The sequence below is a fragment of the Caenorhabditis briggsae genome (genome assembly GCF_000004555.2).
Source record: "Caenorhabditis briggsae complete genome, chrI, whole genome shotgun sequence".
Taxonomy (NCBI): domain Eukaryota; kingdom Metazoa; phylum Nematoda; class Chromadorea; order Rhabditida; family Rhabditidae; genus Caenorhabditis; species Caenorhabditis briggsae.
In genome coordinates this window covers 11634715-11650957 of record NC_013489.2, presented here as the reverse complement: position 1 = coordinate 11650957, position 16243 = coordinate 11634715, and the positions used below count along the sequence as shown (strand labels likewise).

The following is a 16243-nucleotide window of genomic DNA, read 5'->3' as shown; positions in this document are numbered from 1 at the left end:
AATTCATTCGTTTTTCAGGATTTCACAATGGGATCCTTAATAAAAATGTTCAAGCCGAGCAAAAAGAACAATAATAAAGAGAATGTGCCGGTGAGTCGAAAAACTTCCAATTTCAAAAATTTTTCTGTTTTTCAGGCAGTTTCTTTTGCAACGGGGTCACTGAAAAACAAAAAATCAACACTAAATGAATCGGTGTACGCTGGCGAACCACACAAAATCGATTTGAGGTTGAAAAGTCCGTATGCAGTTATCACAGCGCCGAAAACCACAAAAGGTAAGTTTTCAGTTTCAAAAATTAGGTTGTATTGATTTTTTTCACTTTTTTTAGGACCAATGTCGTGTCCAGGAGCACCTCTAAACGATCGGAGCTTCAGAAGTAGTACAAGAAAAGTAAAGGATGATTCGGTTCTGTAAGTATTTCAATATTCATGAATCTCTCGAATAAACTGCATAAAAAATGAATTTCCCTGTAAAAAAGTACCAAAAAGTCTCCAAATTCTCGAAGAAAAACTATCATTTTTCTAGAAATCGCCGCTCAGAAATCGATCAAGACCAAGCTTATCGTAACATGATGGCTCTTAGAGAGTACGATCGAAGCATGAATCAACAAGACGATTCGGACGAGGAAAAGGAGCTTCTCAAAGAGCGATTTATGCAGAAAAAAGGGGAAGTGACGATGATGAAGGCCAAAATTGAGAAGATGAAGACGAAATGGAGAGAGGATAAGATTAGAATGAACGAGACTATTGATGATTTGTCAAACGAGAACTATCAGATCAGGTTGGTGCTGAAATGTTGTTTGAAAATGATTTTTGAACCTATGAGAGGAGTAGAAGGGCCCTGTAACTTTGAGCCAAGTTTTCTCTGTTCCTGTGAAAGGTATCCGAACGTTGTCAACTGATAAAGTGGTAATCATAATATCGGCATTTTTTATTAGTTGACAAATTCTTGATATCTCTCATAGAAACCGAGATAATTGAGCTTAAAGTGCAAGTATGAGGTGCCCTTCTATTAGAGTGTTCACTGTAGTTCTAGCAGCTTTTTCTTCATCAGTATTCACCGATCATTTTCAGAAAGCAGAATGACCGTCTCCGCCACAAGTATTCCGAGTTGAAACAAAACTTTGAATCCGAGAAAAAGCTGAAATGCGACGTGCTAAAAATGCTGGAAGAAGCGACGGCTCGAATCGAGAAACTCGAGAAATCTCGTGGAGTTCTAGACGATTCTCTCAACAATTCTTCTCTTCTAATCCCATCGTATTCTGGTGCCGACGCCACGATGGAAATGTCTTCAGAAGGCGCTGGAGAGGCTCTCTGTTTCCCGGATAACAATAATCCAAATGGCCAGATGACATCCATGTTCATGATGACCACTTCGATCTTCGGATCTTCTACGGGAACTACGTCACTAGGCAATCCAAAGTCTCTCGAAGACGATTTAGATGCCCAGGATGAGGTTAAAATCTTTAGAAACTCTGTAGAAAGTATTGAGGAAGACGAAGAGATGACTGAAGACGAAGAAGCTGAAGAGCTGGAACTATCGAGCCCATTCGAAATAGAAACTGTCAGAAGTTCCACAAGACAGATTCCAAAGACTCCTAAACGTTCCTCCTCGGATTCTGATATAATTGGAGCGAAAGGAGCGGCGGATACTGTCAGTTTGGCAATGGAACCGATTGCTCATCCACCACCACCGGCTTATGAGCAACGACAGAAGTATACTAGAACGAGTTCCTGGTTGAGAGTGAGTTTTGACGCCCAGAAATAGGCCAGAGAGAGAGAGAGAGAGGCCTGAAAATCACTATTTTCAGCGCAATATGGTGAACCCCGACGACGATGGCTCATCAGATAGTTCAGAAGAAGAACGATTAAGCATCATCGAACGACAACTCAAAAAGAAGGGTGGCTTGGTGAAGTACAACCCGCCGCGTACCAAGATTCATGATAAACACTACAAAAGGTAGGATTCCTAGCTCTAAATTTGATGTTTTTTATGATCTAGCGACCCTAAAACCTTTAATAGAAGGGCCCCCCTGACTTTCAAAATTTGAGGCAATTTATCGCGGTTCCATAATATCACAAACATTTTATCAGTTGACAGATTTTCGATATCTTGCATTGAAGCCGAGATAAATTAGCTTAAAAATAACACCTTCTTTCCCTCCCCGACTCCGCCCATTTCCCCACACAAAACATAGTGGCTGGCGGAACCCGGGAAATGTCGGGCGCTGGCCGAGATGGCTAGGGAGACGCAGAGAGGAAACGAAGAAAATAAATAGCGCGAAATTTTAAAAAGGCTCTTAAAGGGGGACTCCGACCAGAAATTTTTATTGCATTAAAATGTGTTAAAATTTATCTATTTTTCAAATATAATTGAGAAAAAATTCAAAGAAAATCCGAAATCCCCGAAAAACGGCGTTGAAAAGGAAGAAAATTCAAAAAAGGTGTCGCCGGGGGACGAGGATTTTCAGTGAGAAACCTAGGCCACGGCACCTGACAGCCTTTTTTCAAGTCGCCGACAGTGGTTTTTGACGTTTTTTACTTGCCGGAAATGAAATTGAAAAAAATCCGGAAAATTTGCCACATAGGAAAGGCGCCCGCTGCCGTGGCCTAGGTTTCTCACTGAAAATCCTCGTCCCCCGGCGGCACCTTTTTTTAAATTTTCTTCCTTTCAACGCCGTTTTTCGGGGATTTCGGATTTTCTTTGAATTTTTTCGCGATAATATTCGGAAATTAGATAACTTTTAACACATTTTAATGCAATAAAAATTTTTGGTCGGAGTCCTCCTTTAAAAAGGTTTTTCTCTGGTTATTATTTGCATACTTGTAAAATTCCGGGCCGGGCCGGGCCTGAGGAAATTTTCAAGGCGCCCGGGCCCGGCCCGGAAGGCCCGGTGTCAAAAATTCTGTATTTTTGAGCCAAATTTTGAGCTCTCAATATAATTTTTTCCATTTTTTTTCGTATTTCGGATTGTTTGTCTGTCTGATCAAAAAAGATCGAAAAACTCGAAAAAAATTTTTTCGGTCGAAAAAAATCACATAAGGGTCCCCCCTTATGTGTTTTTTGAAATTTTCGAAACTAGTGAAATAACGGGCCGGGCCGGGCCGGGCTCGGGCCGGGCCTCCAAAATTCCGGAAAAAGTCCGGCCCGTTACAAGTATGATTATTAGTGTTTCTGTTGCTTTTAGACCTTTTAGAACCTTTTTTACTATCTTGAGCCTCAAAAAATGTAATTTTTAAGCTAAAAATGTCAATTTTTGTCTCAAAATTGTTCGATTTTTGCCCAAAATTGGTGAATAATGACCTAAAAACACCTCGCACACTAATTTCACACCTCCCATTTCTGCTTTTTTTTCCAGATTCGGAAAGGACGAACGATCGGCACTGGCTGAATTCGCATATCTCGAAGATATGTCCACCGATGTCTCTGGGATGCAGACGAGTCCCGAATTGGGACAACTGATGGGACAGCTCCAGAGAATGTAGATTTCTCCTATCTTTTTCAGTGTTTTCAACAAAAAATATAGTCATATTGACCCCAAAATCATATTAAAAATAGTTAAATTCACTTCTACCCCCTCCATACTAATCAAAAATAACCGCGAAAAATCCCATTTTTATTGTCCCAAAAACTGAAATTCCCCCTCTCGAAATTCATGTTTCCTCCAAATTTGGATCCAAAAGCTTGTCAAATTTTTCTCATGTTTATGTTCAAAATTTTCTGTACTTTTTTCACTTTGTTCTATGTCACATTGTCTTTTGTTTTATCCATTTTTTTTCGATTTTTGTCACACATAATTGCTCTTTGATAAGAAAATCTCATTGCTCAGCATAAAAGCTCTCTCTTTCTTCCCCTCTCAAATTGCTTTTTTTTGGGTATCTCACTTTCATTTTTTTCACTTTTTCCCCTCAATTTATGGTTTTTTTTCACCCCATTTTTCCGTGTAAATTCCCTTCCTATCGTGTCCACACTTGATAATAAATGCAGAATTTTTCAAATTTTTGTGATTTCGGGGGATTTCCCGAGGTTTTTATGGTGTTTCGAAGCACCTGTGATTATCTTTGATTCTTCATTTTTTGTGGATTTTTGAATTCTTTTGTCTTTTTTTTCCAATTTTTACAGGTCATTTTAAGTTACGATTGCAACAAAATGTGTAGAAAAAAAAAAGTAGATTTATAGAAAATTTCAAAAAAATCGCTCAAAAAAGCGGAAAATTCTGAAAAATTAGCGGTTTTTTGGGATTTTTCGGTCATTTTTAATCAAAATTCACATTTTCAGACAAAGTCGCGATTGATTGTATTGAATTTTTCACTAATTTTCACTGAATTTCGGGTCTTTTTGAGCCGATTTTGAAAATTATTTAGACAATTTCAGCTGATTTCAGTCATTTTTACGTTCCCTCTAAAACTAAAAACTCCGAAAAATTAGCGGTTTTTTTGTGATTTTTCAAAAGAAAATTGATTTTTTCCCCGATTTTCTTGCAAAATTTTTAGAGCTTTTGAGGGTTTTCAGCTATTTTTGAATATTCTTTTTCGATTTTTCCGGTTTTTTCTTTGTCTGTAATTTGATGGAACGGTATTTGATTACTGTAGATTACTGTAGGAAACCTTTCAGTTTGTAGTTTTTTAATTGTAAACCACGTCATGCAGACAGAAAAGTTTTGCAGAAAAAGAAAAATTTTTCTACAGTAATCTACAGTAATTTTCACGAACACAAAAAAAACCGGAAAAAACGGAAAAGAATCTTTGAAAATAGCTGAAAAACCTAAAAAAGTCTAAAAATATTGCGAAAATTTAGAGAAAAAACATGATTTTTCTTTCGAAAAATCGCAAAAAAAATATTTTTCTGAGATTTCAGTTTTGGCGGTAATTCAAAAAATGGGTAAGAACTAAGCGATTTTTTGCTTTTTGGATCTATTTTTTTCTTTTCTGCCCATTTTTATGCTATGGAAATCTAAGAATGACCTGTAAAAAATTGGAAAAAAAAGACAAACATCAGAATTTCAGGGAAATCTATTTTTTGCTCACTACTCCATCGGAAAAATTTTAATTCTTCTCAAAATTCCAAAAATTTGCAGTGATGAACAATGGACACCACCTCCATCATCCGTCGTCACGTCCCCAACATCACCACAACGCTCACTCCCTTCACAAACACACAAACGGGTACAAAACGGACAAAAAGCCGTTGGAAACTACAGTAATCGAAGAGGATCCGTACGCGAACCTCTCTGAATACTATGCTAATCATGTGGCTGCTAGAAATGAATCGTCCGTGCCTCCAGAATCCGACAACGACGACAATGCCACAACATCATCACAAGAAGTTAAAAAAGAAGAGGAGGACGATGGTCTTCCTGAAGAATATCCAGGCGATCCAGTCCGTCTAAAAGACCTCGAACCTTTCATTAAACCATCACTGAGAGATGACACACCGCTAGCCAATATTTTGCATCCCGATTTAGATGGTATTGATCCGAGGTAAGAATTATTGGCTTATTTTTTGCAGAAAATCATGCGAATTCATACGAAAATTCGAAAAAATTCCTTCATCTGGACCAATTTAGGCCGATTTCGGATCATCTTGGATCATTGTAGGCCAATTTTGGACCATTTCCAGCCTCATTTAGATAATTTAAGGTCAATTTTGGACCGTTTTTGCCCGATTTTGGGTCGATTTCGGGCCGATTTTTGGACCATTTTATCCAATTTTGGACTATTTCAAGCCTCATTTAGATAATTTAAGGTCAATTTTAGACCATTTTAGGCCGATTTCGAATCATTTCAGGCTAATTTTTGATCATTTTAGGATAATTTTGGATAATTTTAAGCCGATTTTGGACCATTTTAGGCTAGTTTTGGATCATTTTAGGCCGATTTTAGGTCACATGAGTGGATCTTTCATGATTTTCTGCACAAAATAAAGAAATTTTAAAAAGTTAAATTGAAAAATCCCTTTTCAGAATATTTTTCAAAGACTTCAAACCCAACAAAACGCTTCGTTTCTCCCGACTCTTCGCTCAAAACATCAAAAAATCGTCGCGCGCGGAAATCTGGTGGGCGTCTCGAACGTTCGCAAAACACAACGAACGTCGAAATCGAGAACGAGAAGAATCAGAAGACGTCATGGAGACGACGTCGGACGGATCGAAACGGCTGAAGTTGAACATCATCGAGAAGGTTCCAGGCATTCTTTTGGCTCCAGATGAGGAAGCGATAATGCGTCTTCCGATTCTGACGGAAGATGAGGAAATGGCGAAAAAGAATGAAGAGGGCACGGTAGTACAGCCATGGAGAGTAGGTCCAGCCAAGATTTGGTACGATATGATGAATTTGCCATCGACGAGTCAGGCGGTGAATTATGGTTTTAAGATTAAGGTTAGAACTCAAATTTGAAATTTGAAATTCGCTAAAAAACCATCTGCAATATTTCAGAAAACGCCCGTAAAACCGAATCAATATCATCGAAAACTGAACTTCATACATGCAGAAGACCCATCAACGTCTTCTGGACATTCAGTTGAGAAGAAGGTGGAAGTAATTGATAAAAGTTGTGAAGCGACCACTTCTGAAGACGTTCTGCAACCGTTTGAAGTGATAGAATGGGAAAAAGATGTGATAATGGATGGAGAGGAAGTGAAGGATCAGTTATTAGAGGAGTTTTCAAATGGAAGGGGTTGCGGGTGGATAGCTACACAGTATACGAGGACTTATGAGCATTTTGTTTATGCTGGTGAGTTTTGAGAACAGCAGACTAAAAAATGTGTCCAAAACGAGCCAAAAACTGACCAAACATGGACCCTAAGCGGGTCTTGCCATAGATCCTTTCAGAACCAATATTTTTGACCAACTACATTAGATATTATAGAACTCGACGAATACTACAAAATGCTATTGTTTGGAAAACATATCTTCGATTTTTTAAGAAGAAATTTATATGATCTGATAGCTCTTATTTTTCTTTTCTATAAATCTAGTCAAAAATCAACAAAATCGGATATTTCTGAGCCGAGTTATGCGTCTTTAAACTCTTTGAGAGAGACACAGAGAAACGAGAGCACACTCGTTTCTCTGCGTCTCTCCCAAACTTCAAAAGCGTGTAACTCGCTTCGATGGAAAGCTAGAACTATGAAAATTACATAGAATTATTGGGAATTTTAAGAGCTTTCAGACGGCATACAGTACTTGAAAAATTGAAAATATCTTTTTTTGAAAATTATAAAAATCATTTTCAGCCATAACTTTCCTGAAAATCGGTAAATTTTCATGATTTTTGGTGCAATTGCGGTTATTGTTGGCTTGTAACTTTGCTAATGTACAAGATACAGTATTTCAAATAGTATCAATTCGTATTCCTGGTCGAGTTCTACCGTACCTGACTTTGATGGTCTAAAAATTGCAATCCTAAAAGGAGATAGGACAGCATCAAGGGCCGCTAAAATGGGCCCCAGCGGGGCCTGATCAAACGAAACTTAATTCTAATTTCCAGCTGGAAACAACGCATTCGAACAAATGTTTGATGGGAAATCCGCCCCTATCAACCTCTCTGGACCCGATTCTCTGATTCTTCCTGGCCCGAATCGATCGATTTTCCCATCCACCCCATCGGATCTAGACGTTCTTCCATGGGAGGAAAACGTGATTTGGGATGCGGACAACATGGCTCAAGCACTTGAACCCATAGACTTCCTTGTTGATTTCCAAGACGATCCACTGATCTACGGGATGCCAGAAGATCGTCGAGACGAGGATCATCATCATCATCGTCAAGACAGTCACAGAAAAGATGGATACACGAAGAAATCGAAAATGATTCTGGGACAAGTACAACAGCGGCAGAAACAAGAGGAAGATGAACAAATGGAGAGTACGATGGGACAATTCACGGATAACGATCCCTTCAATTTGTCCAACGACGACTACTACGTTCCGAAAGCCACGTCGAAGACGTTGTCGACGAATTCGCTTCTGATTCAACACTCGACACCGGCCACGAACATCGCCACGCAGTTCTTCCCGACACATCCATCGTCATTCCGATTGAGATTCTGGCATAGGACGCCGTTTACGAGACGAATTGTCAGACACTGGAGTCCGAATCGATTAGTTCCGATTCATGTGAGGTTTTCGGATTTCAAAAACAAATTGAAGTTGTGGAAGAGAAACTACAAACTACAGTAACCTGTAAATATATGTATTTTCAGGGGTTATCCTCTCGATTTTCGTGCGTTTTCAGTGAATTGTTTCACCCTACGAAAAGCAGTGAAAAACGAGAAAATAAATCCGGAAAATGAACATATTTTTAGGTTACGGTAGTTGTCGTGTTAGGACCTCCACAGCTCTAAATTTTGGTGCCAAAATAATACAAACTACAAACTACATTTCAGACACCGGCTCGACATCAACAACGCGTCGCTGCTCAACGTGAAGCGATGCGTCAATCGCATGGAGGTGGAGAAGTGTTCTATATGAAAGAGATTCAAGATCTAAGTGGACGAGATGAGAAACTCGTAATGATTGAGTACTGTGAAGAACATCCTGTCCTCTTGGGACAACCCGGAATGGCATCGAAAATAAAGAATTACTTCAAGCGACGACAGGCAAACGACACAGAACCAACGTTCGAGTACGGAGAGATAGCGTTCTCTCATCAAATTCCATTCCTCGGACAACTCCAACCAGGCCAATCTCTTCAATCCATTGAGAATAGCCTTTATCGAGCTCCAATCTTCATGCACAAACGTACTCGTACGGATTTCCTTCTGATTCGAAGTCAAGGACAATGGTACATCCGCCCACTGCCATCTCTATTCGTCGCTGGTCAACAGTGTCCTCTTTACGAGGTACCATCTCCAAATTCCAAACGAGCCACTGTATTTGTTCGTGACTTCCTCTTCGCCTTCATCTATCGCCTCTTCTGGTCATCTGAGCACTCACCACGTCGTCTGAAAATGGAAGACGTTCGAAATGCATTCCCCCACTATGCGGAAAGTAACATAAGGAAACGACTGAAAATGTGTTCCACTTTCACACGTTATGGTGCTGAAACCTATTGGCTTCTGAAACCAGAATTCCGTTTACCATCAAAAGAAGAGGTTCTATCCATGGTGACTCCAGAGATGTGTTGTGCTCAGTACAGTATGATGGCTGCGGAGCAAAGACTCAAAGATGCAGGGTACGGAGAAAAGTACTTCTTCACACCGGAAAACGATGAGGGATCGGATGATGAGGTGACCATCGAAGATGAGATCAAATGCGCTCCATGGAACACGACTCGCGCTTTCTTGGCGTCACAACGAGAGAAATGCTTGCTGGATCAGACTGGAATTGCAGATCCGACTGGATGTGGACAAGGATTCTCCTACGTGAGAGTGTCTCAGAAACCACATAAGGATGAGAATGCGACACCGGCTCCGAAGAAGTTGGTCACTGGAACTAATGCAGATTTGAGAAAGCTGCCTTTGAAAGAAGCGAAGGAGATCTGTAGGACGTATGGTGTTAAGGATGAGGAGATTAGTGCCCTGACGAGATGGGAAATCATTGATGTGATTAGAACACTGTCAACACAAGCGGCGAAAGCAACGAAGGAAGGAGAAAGTAAGAGGATTTTGAGGGATAAGATTTTCTGAAAATGGCACAATAAGTGAAGTTCCAGCCTATTTTTATACTGAAAATGATTGAAATTTCAGCCAATAAAGTTACGAAATTAGCTAGAGTTAGGATTTTTAGGAAAATATGGGAATCAGGACATTTCGCAACTGCGACAATTACCAACCGTGATAATACTTGACTTCAAATATACATTTCCTGATAGAATATAATAACAATTTTGATAGAATTTTTTGAAACAATTTTAGATTTTTTTTGAATCATAGAATGTGTTCTGTCAGAAAAGGCATGCAGTAAAACCTGTTTTAGAAGCCCTTGTTTTCGTAGTCTGAAACCTATCCATTTGCCTTTTTTATCATCACGGTTGCAAAATGTCGCAGTTGCGAAACGTCTCGGAGCCGGAAAATGAAAAGAATATGAGTTTCGGGATAGATGTTTTGAACAGGACACAAAAAGTGAAGTTTCAGCCTATTTCTATACTGGAAATGGCTGAAATTTCAGCCAATCAAGACCTGAAGTTAAATAGAATTATGCCCAAAAAAAACTAAAAATTGAGCCAAATTAGGAAAAAAAAGGAAAAACGAAAAAGAAAAACGTACTGTACTTGCTCCGAACGTATGCGTGCACTTTGAGCTCAATTATCTCGGTTCCTATGAGAGATATTGAAAATATGTTAACTGCTAAAATGTTTGTGATAATATCACCATTGTTTTATCAGTTGACAGATTTGTGATATCTTTTGTAGAAAGCGAGATAATTGAGCTCAAAGTTCTCGTAGAGCATAGAAAATACGGTACCTTTGCAGCCGGAAAAAAGTGTATTTTTTCCAAATAAAATAGCTCTTTCAGCGGTCTCCGGAATGGCTCGATTCGCTCGTGGAAACACTCGTTTCAGCTCGGCAGACATGCAAGAGAAATATCGAAAACACTGTCAGCGCACGTTCGACCTTCAAAATCACACTCTCGCCAACACAGAAGCCATCTCCACAGACGACGATTCAACAGACGCCGATTCTGATAACGAAGAGTTAGCGTCTCGTCTAGAGTCGATGCTAGAAGCGAATAAGGGCAAAAAAGTGATCTCGATGTCCGAAAAAGCAAAAATTGATTTTGAAACCGAAGAGCGGGAACGAGAGGATTTGAAACGAATGATACATGGGGATGCGGTGAATTCGAAGGGAGCAGAGAAAAAAGAATCAGAAGCAACGGCTGAGGAGAAGAAGAATGCGTCGCAATTCGGAGAAGACGTCGCAATGTCAGCGTCGAAGATTAGTGGAATCACTGCGAATCAGAAATTGAAGATTTTCCGAACAGTGAAAGGACCAGATGGAAAGGAAACGACACGAGTGGAGATTGTGACAAGACCACAGTTGATTGAAGCATACACAAGAATTCGGATGACCAGGGATGACACCTTCATTCAGGTATGTATACTACAGTAATCCTATATGCAGTAAGCTTTTTCCAGGTTTACGCAAAGATGGATGAGCAATACAAGGAGGAGAATCGCAAGAAGAAACGACGCCTTCAAGATCAGGCTCGTCGAATGAAAAAGAACGAGGAGAAGCAGCAGGCGAAGACACCGAAACAGACGGTTCGAAAGGAGAAGCCACCGAATCCCAATCTTCAGAAAATGAGATGCAGTGCGTGCCACGCGTATGGACATATGAAGACCAACAGAAACTGCCCGCTATACGGAAAGGATCCATTGACACCGTTGAAGGAGGAAGATGACGGAAATTCGTCATCCGCCAGTATCTCGGTGCCACCACCACCGCCACCGCCAGTACGACAGGAGAGTCATGTAAGTTTTTGGAGTTTTTTGAGCAAACATTTTGATTTAATGGGCCTACAGTAATCATCTAATTTTCCAGGTACAAGTGGACGGCATGAAAATGAAGTTCAACATCAATTTCGAAGAGCTCCGTCGAGAACAAGCACGCGAAGAAAAGATCAAGCGGAAGTTGGCGAAGAAGGCAGAAGTCGATGTTCAAAAGAGACAAATGGAGTATTTGACACGTTTCGACACTTCGGATCCACCACCTGGAAATGGGGTTCATTCGTATGGAGGACACACGGATAACGATGAGGAGGACCGATATTCACAGGTTTCTGGAACATCGTCATTCAGAAATGGACCAGGAGCGGTAAGTTGGTAACCTAGAAAACTCAAAATTGCAAAATTACAAAAGTCAGGCCGCCATGTCAAAAAGGCCTAGAAAAGCCATCAGATGAATACCATGCCATTTCTATGCATGTCCAAAGGTGGCCTAAAAAATTCGTGTTGAGAAAGTTAGGCCACGATGTCAAAATGCCCTAGAAGACACACCAGGTGAATATCAGAACATTTCTATGGCAATGACTATGGCGGCCTAGAAAACCCAACTAGCAAAAGTTAGGCCATTATGTCAAAATAGACTAGAAAACGCACTAGATGGAAACCAGGTCATTTCTAGGTCATTTACTTTGGTGGCCTAGAAAACCCTATTTGCAAAAGTTAGATCACTTCATTTTTCGCATGAAAGCGGATAGTTTAGAGCTTCAAATCACATCTGTATCATTTTCCAGGTCCGCGGTGGTCGTAACTCGTCAGTCTCCAGTGCCCGTCGTCGTCAATCCATCATGCCAGAAGACGACTATCTCCAAGGACCAATCAAAGTCAATAATCGAATGCGTGCTGATCCGAAAGTGGTGTTGTCAACAATGCTGACGGATGTTCTGAACGAATTGAAGTCTCTCGAAGGGTCCGACGCCTTCCTATTCCCAGTGAATCCGAAACAAGTCACAGACTACTACAACATCATCAAGAATCCGATTTCGTTTCAAGATATTAAGAATAAAATTGCCTCGTATTCCTATCAACTGAGAAAGGAATTCATCGAGGATATACGTCTGATGCATGGGAACTCGCGGATGTACAACGGAGAGAATCATGTGTTGACGATGAATGCGGCTGATGTAAGTATTGGATTACTGTAGACCAATCTAGAAATATCATTTTCAGATCCTCAAGCGAGCCGGATTCCTTCTGGCGCTCCGTGATTCTGAATTCATGAAACTCGAAAAACAAATCAATCCACTTTTGGACTCGAACGATGAAGTTGGCTTCTGCTTTGTCCTTGACCAAATCATTCAAAAAGTTCGAAACATCCCAAAATCGGCGCCGTTCCATACAAAAGTCGATGGAAAACGCTTCCCATCCTACTACGTTCGTATCCAGAACCCCATTGATTTGGGGACGATTGAACAGAAAAACAAGCGACACGAATATCAATCAATCGATGATTTCCTCAAGGATATGCGTTTGATTCTGGACAATTCGTTGGCGTTCAATGGAGAAGCTAGTATCTATACTGCCAAGGCTAAAGAGATTTGGCAACTCACCGAACGGTTGGTACAGGAGAACATGGAGACGTTGGTTGAGCTGGAGAAGAATATCAATCCGGAAGCGGCGGCGGCGCGACAGGCGGCAACGTCGGAAGCGGAGGTCACGGCGGACGAGGAGACGATAGAGCAGACGGATGAGCATCCGACAGAGGATGAGGATGATGAGTTGGAAGAGGAGATGGAGGTTGATACTGGAGGTAAGGGAAGAGAGGGTTACTGTACGCGAGGCTACTGTTAGGTTACTGTATGCTTACAAACATTACTGTAGCAAGAATAATTGTGGGATTATTGTATTCCAGAGTGTAGGGAGAAAATATAGGGTTACTGTAGTTTATCCATATCCTTCTGATGTACTGTACTTTGAGATTACTGTAGAAATTGATAGCCAGGAATTCTAGAGCTTTTGGAATTCTGAAATTCATTTTTCAAGCTTACAGATGTTACTCTTCATGTTCGGTTACTGTCAGATTACTGCAGGACTACTGTAGGGCTATTGTATATGAGAGAGAGAGAGAGTTACTGTAGTTTATCCAGATTTTTCTGAAAAATCCTGATTGTGAAATTGATTATCCCAGCTAACAGTTGTTAATCTCTTTGACTGATGAGCTTCAAGCTACTGTCAGGGTACTGTAGACTACTGCAGGATACTGTAGACTACTGTAGCAAGATTATGTTGTTGTTGGACTACTGTAGACCATCCTAGGCTACTCTACACTCCTCCTCCCAGGAACCTGTAGCTCATTGGAAACGGTCTTGGTTACTGTATGGGGTCTTGGCTACTGTAGGGCTACTGTAAATGGGTTTTTAGGGCTCCTATAGATAGGTACTGTAGAAATACGGTAAATTGAAATTAGGCTATTTTAGAATCTCTAACATAAGTTCCATCAGGTTACTGTACCACCAATTTTTAAATCGCTGCTTTTTTCAGACGACGACGGCCAACCAATGTGGGACGACGACAACTTGGCAGCTGGCCAACTGCTGAATGAGTTGGCAATGTCGGATTCAGATGAGGATGAAAGTGCGGATGCGGTCAGACGGCCAGCCAATGATGATGATAATCGACTCGACTCGTTTTAAATTGTTTTCTTGTTTTCTTTATTTTTGGTCTTTTTTCCAGAATTCCCCCAGAATAACCCACTTCTATTTGTTCACTTAAACCCCTCCTAATTATTGCTTTCCGGTCCCGGAAGCTCCAAAAAATTCTATTCATTTGTATTACGGTTTTAAAGGCACATCATACTCCCCCAGAAAATTATAGAAAAATGTTTATTTTCCCCCTTTCAATTTCCCTACGAAATTCCCCTTTTCCCCTACCCCCCTCAATCAATCAAAAACAGCTACTCTCATACATAATTGGTCTCTCTTTCTTGTTTTTTTCTTTTTGTTTTCAAAAAATTCCTCTACCCGTCATTTCTTATTCTTATCACCAATTTTCTTAGCTGATAGTGAATAATGATTCGAAATAATGCAAAATTTATTCAGAATTTTTGGAAGAAATAGAGAATTAGGCGTCCAGGAGGGATCTCGAATGGGCACCTTGGGACCAGCCGAATGTCGATCGGAGGATATTGCCGACTGAAGAAATTTTTTTTCTTTAATAAGAGTTCATGGATATGAAATAGGTTTATTCTCTAAACTTTGGTCAAGTTAGGGGAAAAGGGCGACTCGAGCCCTGAATATAATAAAATAAGAATATGGTGTAATCTAGAATATGGTGTAATCCTGAAAATAAGAATATGGTGTAATCTTGTCTTCTGGGATACATGAACTTAGGGGTTATATACAAATGGGGAATAAATGGAATTCGGGGCGGTGGTTACCGAAATGCTGACAAATAGATAATGGAAATGAGGAATTTATCAAGAGACGATGGTGATCTTGGAGAGCCGCTGTCTGGAGCTTCTGCAGCCGTGGGGGCGATGGAACTCGTCATTGGAATCTGGAATGACTCAGGATTTAGAGACTGTTGAGTGACTGGAGGGTTTAGAATCTCTATCTTGATCTCTTAGAGCCAATATGTCACATGAGAGAATGGTATTTCTCGGCTCTTGGAGCAAAGTCCACAAAGAAAGACATGTCATGGCTCTAAGGAATCTGACTACAAACAGCGGAACTGATTACTATGGGGAATCCAGTAATAAGGGTCTTGTACACCCTTACACCTCCCACCGTTAGCGAGGACCGTCCCTGGTCCTTTAATTTAGGAAAAATGAGGAGCACCCGTTTTTGACTGCTGGGACTTGGTCGAAAGTTAAAGACTTACGAGTACCAATGAGTATAGAATGGCATACGGACGTAACCTATTCGCGGAATCGGGCGATGAAGCTTCTGACCGGCCAGACGGCATTTCGTGAAACCTCGCGGAGAACGTGGCGCCAAGTCGTCGATGACAGCAGCTTCTCTAGTGTTACAGGAACCGGTCGAGAAACGACATCCTGTCATAGAGCCGGCAGCAGAAACTGGAGTTTCTGAACCGTATCTAGCCATAGTTTTTGTGCTCATGAGGAAACAGCTAACGGTCTCTAGAGTTTGGGTTCCTAGAAAAACTAAGAATTTTCGAAAAATTTTGTGAATGCAAAGTTTCCAATCTAGGTCTGTTTTACACTCTCCAAAACCTTAGTGAAGGTTCAACGCTTTGGGTAGATTTAACAAATGGTTTATTTAACTGGTCTGAGACCAGGAACAATAATAAGACATCTAAAACAAGATAAAAGGCCTCGAATAGACGAAAGGGGGGATATTTATATGGATCGTTTCCGTGGGTGTGGGGCGGAGCTGCTGGTCGATGATGTGATGGCATTCCAGGAGCTTGCGGAACGATCTGAAATATCAATGTTAGAGTGTGTTAGAGAATGTTAGAGTGTACAGAACGGAGGCGCTGAGAGGGGAATGTGGTTTTTCAGCCTATGTGCCATCTAATGGATTTCCCGCTGGGATTTCTTATCACCCGTGACTGTGTTGGACTTTGTGCTCTCCCTATGGGAATGCGGAACTTGGACTGTGACCTGGTGGAGAAATATTATGGTAATGTAAAATCACCCTAAAAGGATATTAAAGGGGGACTCCGACCAAAAATTTTTTTGCATTAAAATGTGTTAAAAGTTATCTGTTCTTCAAATATTATTGCGAAAAAATTCAAAGAAAATCCGAAATCCCCGAAAAAACGGCGTTGAAAAGGAAGAAAATTCAAAAAAAAGTGCCGCCGGGGGACGAGGATTTTCAGTGAGAAACCTAGGCCACGGCACC

The 16243-nt window shown here is 40.7% G+C and overlaps 2 protein-coding genes across 2 annotated transcripts; both read left to right on the top strand.

Moving 5' to 3' along the window:
- Nucleotides 1-27: 27 nt before the first annotated feature.
- Nucleotides 28-3485, top strand: CBG13621 (the record flags this gene model as incomplete). Its single annotated transcript, XM_002640439.1, has 7 exons — nucleotides 28-90; nucleotides 136-274; nucleotides 329-410; nucleotides 526-780; nucleotides 1074-1743; nucleotides 1811-1959; nucleotides 3359-3485. The coding sequence occupies 7 exons, from the start codon at nucleotides 28-30 to the stop codon at nucleotides 3483-3485; spliced, it is 1485 nt and encodes a 494-aa protein (XP_002640485.1).
- Nucleotides 3486-5079: 1594 nt separating this feature from the next.
- Cbr-taf-1 lies at nucleotides 5080-14074 on the top strand (the record flags this gene model as incomplete). The annotated part of the gene is made up of 11 exons (XM_045241290.1): nucleotides 5080-5480; nucleotides 5963-6377; nucleotides 6435-6732; nucleotides 7489-8117; nucleotides 8387-9596; nucleotides 10457-11031; nucleotides 11076-11411; nucleotides 11482-11754; nucleotides 12176-12565; nucleotides 12612-13191; nucleotides 13923-14074. 11 exons carry the CDS (start codon nucleotides 5080-5082, stop codon nucleotides 14072-14074), a joined length of 5259 nt encoding a protein of 1752 aa, XP_045095212.1.
- Between the last annotated feature and the right edge of the window lie 2169 nt (nucleotides 14075-16243).